This window comes from Fusarium verticillioides, chromosome 4 (genome assembly GCF_000149555.1).
Source record: "Fusarium verticillioides 7600 chromosome 4, whole genome shotgun sequence".
Taxonomy (NCBI): Eukaryota; Fungi; Ascomycota; class Sordariomycetes; order Hypocreales; family Nectriaceae; genus Fusarium; species Fusarium verticillioides.
Window position 1 is genome coordinate 28,117 of NC_031678.1, and position 9,596 is coordinate 37,712.

Consider the following 9,596-nt stretch of genomic DNA (forward strand, 5'->3'; position numbering starts at 1 on the left):
GACTTTACAACAACACCAAATGACAGAATTGGCAGCTGGAACTTTTGCCGATAGATGTATCAGGCGCCTCGGCCCAAGCAGTGGAGTTGCATGATGATAGACATTTGCCTGCCGTTTTCGGTGACCGACTAAACCGAGGTGCTCAACCAATGAGATGCTGCTGAATAACCACGCGCTGATTGGTATTCACAAGCAAAGATCAAATCGCAACAGACTGCGTGCATATGGCCTCGGAGCACATTCTCAATCAGGGTCCTTACAGAAACTAAGGTATCCAGTCGGCTATGCGGCACAACCATCTGAAATACAGGCAAGGAGAATAAGTATAAATTCCAAGATGAAGGAACTGGTTGCGTCAATGGCGATTCCGTTCGCATTGGCAGGTTTGAGTGGAAGACTTCTGATTGATTTGACAACAAGGCGACATCAACTCAAGACATGATTGCTGGTCTATTCTTTTTTGCGGCAGGCGCTCTAGCCAAAGTCAGCTTCCCGCCTATCCCGTCCGATCTCTCAACTCCGGTACAACAAAGACTGTCGCTGGATGGACCAAACAGTGAGTACAACTTCAAAGTATAAGTTTCATAACTCAACTCTATTAGGTGTAACCATTGGCTGGAACACCTATGCCAAGCAATCCAAACCTTGTGTGCATTATGGCTTGTCAAAAGACAAGCTTGATAAGCAAGCATGCTCGGATATATCATTGACATATCCGACTTCTCGCACCTGGGCTAACGCCGTGACTCTTGAAAATCTGTCGCCAGCAACGAAATACTACTACAAGATTGTGTCTAAAAGTTCAGTTGTTGACCAGTTCCTCAGCCCTCGGGCAGCTGGAGACACGACACCATTCGCCATCAACGCCATCATTGACCTTGGTGTGTACGGAGAGGATGGTTTTACCATCAAGATGGATCAAACGAAGCGAGATGTTATCCCCAACGTTCAGCCTGCTTTGAACCACACGACCATCGGCCGTCTTGCAACAACAGCTGATGACTACGAATTTATCATTCATCCTGGAGATCTCGCATACGCTGACGATTGGTTCCTGAAACCCAAGAATCTGCTTCACGGCGAGGAGGCCTATCAAGCCATTCTCGAGACATTCTACAATCAGTTGGCCCCCATCTCTGGCCGAAAGCCTTACATGGTCAGCCCAGGAAACCATGAAGCAGCATGTGAAGAGATCCCCATCCTCAACAATCTCTGTCCTGAAGGTCAGAAGAACTTCACCGATTTCATGTACAGATTTGGCCAAGTGATGCCTCTTGCCTTTCCTTCAACCTCTTCCAGTGACGCTGCGAGAGTGAGCGCAAACAAGGCTAAGCAACTGGCAAACCCGCCATTCTGGTTCTCCTTCGAATACGGTATGGCACATGTCGTCATGATTGATACCGAAACCGATTTCCCCGACGCACCAGACGCACCAGGCGGCTCAGCAAACCTGAATAGCGGACCTTTTGGTAGTCCCAATCAGCAACTCCAATTCTTGGAAGCCGATCTTGCATCAGTTGACCGTACAGTGACACCTTGGGTCGTTGTTGCAGGTCACCGCCCTTGGTACACTACTGGCGATGAAGGTTGCAAGCCTTGCCAAAAGGCATTCGAAGGGTTGTTGTACAAGTATGGCGTCGACTTGGCTGTCTTTGGGCACGTACATAACTCACAGCGCTTCTACCCCATCTACAACGGGACTGTTGATGCTGCGGGAATGAAAGACCCCAAGGCGCCTATGTACATTGTGTCTGGAGGTACAGGAAACATCGAGGGACTGAGCGCTGTGGGGAAGAATGCTACCGGAAACGCATTTGCATATGCGGATGACTTTAGTTACGCGACTATTCGGTTCCTGGATGCCCAAAACCTACAAGTCGACTTCTTCCAGTCATCGACAGGGAAACTCTTGGATCAGTCCAAGCTTTTCAAGTCCCACAACAAACAGTTTGTGAGGCAGAACTAGAAAAACAGCGGTGATGTTATTGTATTCAACCACTTTCTTGAGTAGCATGATTTCTCTGGTCTCCGCTGTTGAGGGTCTGGGACAGATACTTCAAGATGTACGACAGGGCAATTGAAATTTATGCTCTCACCGCAGTACATAGTCAATTGCTTTCACCCCCCTCTTCCTAAGGCCTTCCAGTGAGACTCTTGGATCAAAGTTAGTCCATCGATCTTCTGTAGCAATGTACCAGAACGGGGTACCATTATCCCTCCAGCGTAGTTCCCATTCCTCTGGGATCGGGATATCATCCAGTCGTGGGTCTATATGATATCGCTTTCCATCTGGATCCTCAAGGACAGGCTTTTCACCACGTTTGGGATAGCTTAGGCGCCAACCCTTGGGCATCTCGCCGAGAATTGCTTCGCCGGCCAAGAGTGATGGGTGAACACACGGCCCTTTGAGTTTGTACTCGTTATCCTCTATCTACCGAAGCACCATAGGCAGATGGCAGCCAAGAAAGACAACGACTAGGTCATCAGGCTGGCAGCCTCGGGGGCCCAAGTACGATGTAACCCATCTTGGTCAGATATATAGAGCGACTGTGCAGGTAGTAAGTCAAGTGTGCAAGTTGGCCACCAAGCGTCTTACTATGGGCGCTGATTTGCTCAGCCAACTGCTCAAGCATCTTGTTGATGAAAGATCGGTGGATGAAGAAGTCGCTTACATGTAACATGAGGAAGAACTGCTGAACCTTTTGGAAATCCCAAGTCTCTGGTTCTGGGCCCAGATAGGGGGATGTAGTCGCAGCGTATACCTTGCAGTAACAGTTTCCCTTTAGTGAACGCATGTCCATTCTCGGCAGAAAAAAGGGCAGCTCAACCGTAAGTTATGGGCCGCTGGAGCTGTATCCGCTCCAAGTCGGGGATCCATGTCGGTTCAGACGCCGAGTCGCACAGCGACATCAACTTGAGATCCTGATGGTACGTCGACGCTCGAACCAAAGCATCGCGACGGACGTCCTTGACGTCCTTTCTATAATCAACCACAATTTCGCTAGTGAAGCCACCCTCTGCGAGACCCAATAGGGCGAAGACTCTATCCCTCGGCTCCGTTACCTCACAGGCGTGTGTGTAGGCTACGAGAGAGAAAAAGTCCTTCAATTGTCGAAGGAGTGAAAAGCTGCGAGCATTGGAAAACTCGACCGTGGTATGGATGTCGACAGTGCCAGCCAATGCGTCTCTTTTTGAGGCAATTATCTCGAAAGCGCTCCTGAAGTGCAGCCAAGGCATGCTGGTGTCTCCTACCAGGATAATCGTGTCTTTGCCCGCCAGTAGGATTTCTTGACATACCCAGAGTCGGCGGAACCAGGACCGCGAGATGAAAGATATCAAGGCCTTCCATTGGCGGTCAGAGAACGGCATTGGCTTGGACCAGTCGTGTGAGTTGTCTGGGTATCTTCTCATGATCAAGTCATACTTTTCTGCTTCCAGCACCAACACCCTGATCTCATTCTCCTGCAAACTGTTCTATATGAAGTTTCCGCTGACCTTCTCAAGTCTACGTACTGAAAGAAATAAAAGATAAGTACTAACTGTTAACGAAATTAAATATCTTTGTAAGATTTAAGGCTGAACCAAAGCTCTGCACGTGCCCCACAATATTCATCTTTCATGAGGGGACAGCCCGTAGTGGGCTGTTCCATGTTAGAGCCTCAAACCCCACGGCTCCCGAATACGCGTATATTACAAACACTCGAGATCTGCAGGTTAGTTCTGCAATCTGTCAACCCTCCAATCAGTCTAGAGTGCTGGATCCATACTACGGACCAGCAGAACCAATATCACCAATACAGTAAAGGACTATCGCTAGTCCACAGGATAAATAAGTAAAGCTTAACGCGGGAAAAAACTGTTTTTTTCTTCAGCCCTTGCTTGACGAAGCATCAAACAGAGGACACCGTTGATGGCCACCGGGAATGAGCCGAAGGTACAGCTACAGGCTAGCGAAACTGATTCGACCTGCCTGCAGCCAGAAGCGGTGCATCTCATCTTCAGCAATATTTTATTAAAGAACCTCGACTTTCCTCAATCCTGCATAAATGAGGCACCTGGCGAGGTATATTCACCAAACTCATTAGAAGCTTCTCAAAGACTCTGGACAGAAGAGGCCACCAGCAGCCACAGAGGCGTCCCAGACCAGATTGCTTCCCTCCGAGAGATTGAAAACATAGAGATTGAACTCACTGATGGAAATGGCATGATACTGGTAGACAGACTAAGTGATAGCCCTGGCTTGATTGCTTGAGATATGTATTATAATCTTGCCTATTATCACCATGAGTCACCGATGAGTAGTCGAGTGTAACAAAACCAGATTCATTAGTGTGTTATAAATGAAGAAAACAATTCCAGAATATATGTGAGGAAACAAACCATTTATTGAGCGACAATTACTGTTGGAATTCGGAATATGGCCACGAGAGTGGTTAATAAAAGTGGCGTAAGGAGGGTAGATCATTTCATGCCGAGACATTTGTCCCAAGACCTTGGCACATTCCTTATGCAATCTCAATCAGGGGGCAAGGACATCAAGCTGGTCAGATCATATGTCTATCTTGTCGTTTTTCATTTCTAGATTGTAAATGCTTTAATTATAGTTAGCGCCTCTCTCTGGATTTGTATATTTACTTATATAAACAGATTTTATATAATTTACTTAATGTTATAATACACGCTCCTGCCCACTTGATTAACAGGGACAGATAAAGTCTTAGCATTCTTTTTGACTTAGCTGAGCTTAATCTAGGGTATCCGCCCCGCAAAAGCTTGATGCATCGGCGATTAGCATTTTTATTGTCTTACAATGTGTCAGTCCTCCCTTTGCTGAGCTTCCGTGGCGCTGGAAATCAGACACCAAGGGATAAGTGCTAAGATGACACTCTGCCGTACTTGTCGACAAATTGTCGCAACACTTGGCGAACCAGAAATGTGACCAGTAGAAGATGCTGATTGGGTCGGAGTGAACACAGATATGCTATCTCCCTTTGAGATGTTGCAGGTGTCGCGTTGGGAATGCAGTGATATATTCTTATCTCGATATCATACTGTAAGGCAAACTACGCCTGCATCAGCTTCTACACTGAGCACACTTATTCTATATGGCTTGGCGGCCTTTTCTTCTTAAATTACTATTCCCTTTTTGGTTGTCATTCTATGCTATTACAGTAGCCCAGAGATCAAACTGATTAAATCACAGTGGACTCGGATGTAATACCTTAGCAGATGTCTGAGGCGTTCACCCAAAAATGAAGGGAAATTGGGTATCTTGGCATAACTCAAGCCACCTGACTTATCCCCTTAGCTCACTGCAGTGCCCGATGCATATAAATGTTTAACACGCTTACTATTCTCCATCTGATATCATCAGTCTATCATTCATTTCTCACCGTAGGCCATTATTTGGCAGCCACTCGTTCAACATGCGTTTGTCCTCGTTCCTCCTCGCGGCATGTGCCTCGAGCGCATTCGGGCAGTTCAACCACAATTTCAAGAGATTCACAAACTCCAGTATTCCTGCCACAACTACTTCTGGCTCTGTTCCCAGTTCAATTGATACCAGTGCTTCTACAACTAGTAGCACTGCCCCATCCTCGGCGCCCATCTCTCTTGGAACAGCCCAGCTTGGTGCAGGTGCTAGCTACACCACTGCACTTGATGGCTCTGCAGCAGTGTAAGTATATATTAGGAACTACGCAGAACGAGGCACTGACACACTCTAGCTCTCTCTTCATCCGAAATGGAGTCGCTACGTTCAGACTCGTGCCCTTCCTAGCCAGCTTCGCAGGCCTCCGTGTCTTTGTCGTCTTCAGTATCCTCGTCAGGCCCCCCCCAAGAGGTCTTAAGCGTCAAGTCTTCGAAGGATGTAGCCTCGAGGTTCAGTTGGACGGCCAAAACATCTACCAGCAAGTGATGACCGACACTGGCGGATCAGAGCTTGGACAGAGGAGCAACCCTGTCAGGCTCAACGCCGAAGGTCGCCCTGATCTCCAATACTTCCTGACTTGCGGCTCCGATGCAGTTGAGGTTGTTGTTTCTCATCTTTCTTTCGACCAAGCTGGCGATGATGCAGAGACCACACCTATTGCGCCCCTCCCGACCGGTACTGAAACCCCAGGAGTCTCTAACACTAACTCTGACGGATTTACTACCAATTCTAACGGAGAGACTGTCTTCCCCACTGGAACTAACTCCGCTGGTTTCACTACCAATTCTAACGGAGAGACTGTTTTCCCTCCTAGCACGAACTCGGCTGGCTTCACTACCAACTCCAACGGTGAAACTGTCTTCCCCACTGGAACCAACTCCGCTGGTTTCACTACCAACTCCAACGGTGAAACTATTTTCCCGACAAACACCAACTCCGCCGGCTTCACCACAAACTCAAACGGAGAGACCATCTTTCCCACTGAAACCGCAACTGGCACTGAGGATCAAACTTCCGCTCCAACTGCTACCTCTCCCGCTGGTTTCCCTGACTCCATTGATGCTTTCGCCCTTTTTGGCTGTGTCGGATCTGTTGATGGCTTCCCTACTTTCGAACTTGCTCAATCAGATACCTCCATGGATCTGGATCAGTGCTCTACTCTCTGCCAAGGTCGAGCCTACTTTGGTGTCTATGATACGTAAGTCTTTTATGACCTTTCCGAGATTATCTTCAATTACTGACTGATATTGCTAGTGACTGCTACTGTGGTGACGAGATTGATGGCGAGGAAACAGCCCGCACTGAACTGGATTCCTGCGACATCGAGTGCCCCGGCGATGTTACTCAGTTCTGCGGTGGTGATGCTCAGCGTCGCAGGATGCACCGTCGCCAGACCATTCCTTCCGACCGCCTCCTTACTGTTTATGTCGCTGCTGGTGGTCAAACTGAAATTGTCACTGATGAAGTCACTCGAACCATCACTGATCAGTCAACCTTTATCACGACCATTGCCACTACAGTTGCTGGACCCGCCACCACTGCTACCGAGCGAGTAGTATACATCTTTGTTGAAGCTGACTGCGGCGCCTGCAACGGCCAGTGGGTCTACATCCCTGAGGTTTGTGACTGCCAGGGCGGTTTCCAGTATGTTCCCTACTTCTGCTTCGGAGGCAGCTGCTCTGGAAAGACTGTGTACAAGTCTGAGGAGTGTCACGATTGGTGGAACCACAAGGACTTCTTTATCCCGGCTGACTGTGAGGAATGTTCCGGTGGAGAGATTATATACAAGCCTTGGGAGAATTCTTGGGGTACACCTGAGAACTGCAAACCCGAGGAGATCCCTGCTTGTGAGGGACATAGGTGCCCTGCTGTTTACCCCAGCAACAACAAGGGTCATAACGGTAGTGGCAGCAGTGATCACGGTAGCAGCTACCAGCCTGGCAAGCACCATGGAGGTCCCGACAGTGGTTCTAAGGGTGGCTCCGACAGTGGCTCCAGCTACGACGACCACAGCAAGGGCTCGGACAACAAGGGCTCAGACGACAATGGCTCAAAGGGCAATACTCCCGAGTGCATTGAAGATCACTGCACTGGACCATACGGTGGCGAATCTAACTCCAAACCCGGTGATTCCCATGAGCCCAGCAGCGGCGACTCTCACGGTGAGCCCGCACCTGGCGGCAAGCCAAGTGACGTCCCCATGGTTGTTAGCGGCGCCGGCAAGCAGGTTACTAGTTTGTTTGCCCTTCTCGCTGCCATTGTCCCTGCTCTTCTGTAGGCATTAAATTGTCTCTTTTATTATTCTTCTGACAGTTGGTAAACTTATTTCGTAGTAAGGAAAGCTTAGTTACTCTCATATATATATCCTTAATGCTTATGTCATAATTTAATCTGCTACCAGAATTTCTGTGATAACTATTTGATGCTTTCAATTACCACGAAGCCCTTGATCACAATTGTATTGCCCTGTGCTCATCTGCCTTCAACTATGACGGCATTGATATGACATATTCTTGCGTTGCTATTCTTGTCGCCTCATTGTCCATTTTGGCGTAGGAAGAGACCGTAACTTGCTGGACACCTTCACTAATCGTGGATGGTACCTCGTGCTCGTTTTCCGACTGACAGGCTGAGGAAGTAGGCGGCTGGTCGGCTGCATCCCAAAAGGCTTAGCTTCCGTCGGGATGATTAATCAGGGGTTTTCGGAACCAGAACGCCACACGGGGAGATAAGATCAATAATAGGCAAGGACTCCATAGTCGGGAATAACGTGACACGACAGTTATCATTTAAGGCCCAGATGAGTACAAAATAGTCCAGAAAAGACCACTAAACTGGGATACATGGTCTTGTCTGGCCTGACTCTATCATTGCCCGTTATTTCAATTTCCAGAGCTCTCCCCCAATCGCTATTCATATCTTGGCCGTTTTGGCATTGATAGCCAGAGACCAAATGGATGCAACGAACAAAACCATTGAAGGCGAAACCTGCCACTTTGAAAAGGCAGTCACTGAGTCTGGAACAGCTGAGATCGATCATTTGCAGGAGAAGAAACTGCTGCGAAAGATCGACCTCCATCTTATCCCAATCCTTAGCCTGCTCTTGCTCTGTGCTTTTGTCGACCGGTATGTCCAAGCTTGGGGGATTAGCATTTTGCAATAGCTCACAATATCATAGTATCAATATTGGAAATGCTCGAATCCAAGTTCTTGAAACTGATCTCAACATGTCTGGAAATGATTATAACATTGTCGTCTTTACTTTCTTCATCACCTATATCCTGTTCGAGGTGCCATGCAACATAATCCTCAAAAAGACCAAGCCATCAGCATTTTTGAGTCTTATCATTGTAGCCTGTGGCATCATTACCATTGGACAAGGCGTTACAAAGTCCTTAGGTGGCTTAATCGCTTGCCGTGTACTAATTGGGCTATTTGAAGCAGGATTTGTCCCTGGTCGTGTCTACCTGATCTCCATGTTCTATAAGCGCCACGAACTGCAATGGAGGATAAACCTCTTCTACACAGCATCTATCTTGGCTGGTGCTTTCTCGGGCCTTTTGGCGTACGCAATCGCCCACATGTCCGGTGTCGTCGGCTACAGCGGTTGGAGGTGGATCTTCATACTGGAAGGTGAGTAATGTCTTGAATCTAGGTCTGCCCTGGCAGCTATTAATCTTTTCCAGGAGCTGCAACCGTTCTAATTGCGGCGTTCGCATAATTCTATACTCCAGACTGGCCACAGACTGCAAGGTTTCTCAATGATAGGGAAAGAAGCCAACTCCTGGCTCGAGTAGCTGAAGAAAGCCCAGATGCTACGATGAACCATTGGGATAAGAAGACTGCGCAACGTGTTTTCGGAGATATAAAGATATGGCTTGGGTAAGCAGAGAAGAGAGCGTTTTTATTGAAGCTGACTCTGACTTTCTGTCCTAGAGCTTTGATGTATCTTGGTATCGTCACCACGACATACAGCACCTCGTTTTTCATCCCTACCATCTTGAGACAGCTAGGATGGACATCTCTTCGGGCGCAAGTGATGTCCATCCCTATCTACATCGCAGCAGCCGTTGTTACATTAACTGGAGATTATCGCCTCAACGCACCCGACGAGGAACTGAATAATCTTGGGGATGATCATCCCAGCTTTAGATTCACCCGTTGA

At 48.1% G+C, this 9,596-nt stretch overlaps 5 protein-coding genes across 5 annotated transcripts; 3 read left to right on the forward strand and 2 right to left on the reverse strand.

Annotated features, from left to right (window-relative positions):
* Positions 1-438: 438 nt before the first annotated feature.
* FVEG_04310 (acid phosphatase) lies at positions 439-1,966 on the forward strand (the record flags this gene model as incomplete). Its single annotated transcript, XM_018892100.1, has 2 exons — positions 439-556; positions 603-1,966. The coding sequence occupies 2 exons, from the start codon at positions 439-441 to the stop codon at positions 1,964-1,966; spliced, it is 1,482 nt and encodes a 493-aa protein (XP_018748724.1).
* A 126-nt stretch (positions 1,967-2,092) lies between these two features.
* FVEG_15446 (hypothetical protein) lies at positions 2,093-2,801 on the reverse strand (the record flags this gene model as incomplete). Its single annotated transcript, XM_018904573.1, has 2 exons — positions 2,093-2,431; positions 2,514-2,801. The coding sequence occupies 2 exons, from the start codon at positions 2,799-2,801 to the stop codon at positions 2,093-2,095; spliced, it is 627 nt and encodes a 208-aa protein (XP_018748725.1).
* A 22-nt stretch (positions 2,802-2,823) lies between these two features.
* On the reverse strand, positions 2,824-3,411 carry FVEG_04311 (hypothetical protein; the record flags this gene model as incomplete). Its single annotated transcript, XM_018892101.1, has 1 exon — positions 2,824-3,411. One exon carries the CDS (start codon positions 3,409-3,411, stop codon positions 2,824-2,826), a length of 588 nt encoding a protein of 195 aa, XP_018748726.1.
* A 2,015-nt stretch (positions 3,412-5,426) lies between these two features.
* On the forward strand, positions 5,427-7,709 carry FVEG_04312 (hypothetical protein; the record flags this gene model as incomplete). Its single annotated transcript, XM_018892102.1, has 3 exons — positions 5,427-5,677; positions 5,727-6,629; positions 6,686-7,709. The coding sequence occupies 3 exons, from the start codon at positions 5,427-5,429 to the stop codon at positions 7,707-7,709; spliced, it is 2,178 nt and encodes a 725-aa protein (XP_018748727.1).
* Positions 7,710-8,384: 675 nt separating this feature from the next.
* On the forward strand, positions 8,385-9,596 carry FVEG_04313 (hypothetical protein; the record flags this gene model as incomplete). Its single annotated transcript, XM_018892103.1, has 4 exons — positions 8,385-8,557; positions 8,610-9,064; positions 9,166-9,313; positions 9,368-9,596. The coding sequence occupies 4 exons, from the start codon at positions 8,385-8,387 to the stop codon at positions 9,594-9,596; spliced, it is 1,005 nt and encodes a 334-aa protein (XP_018748728.1).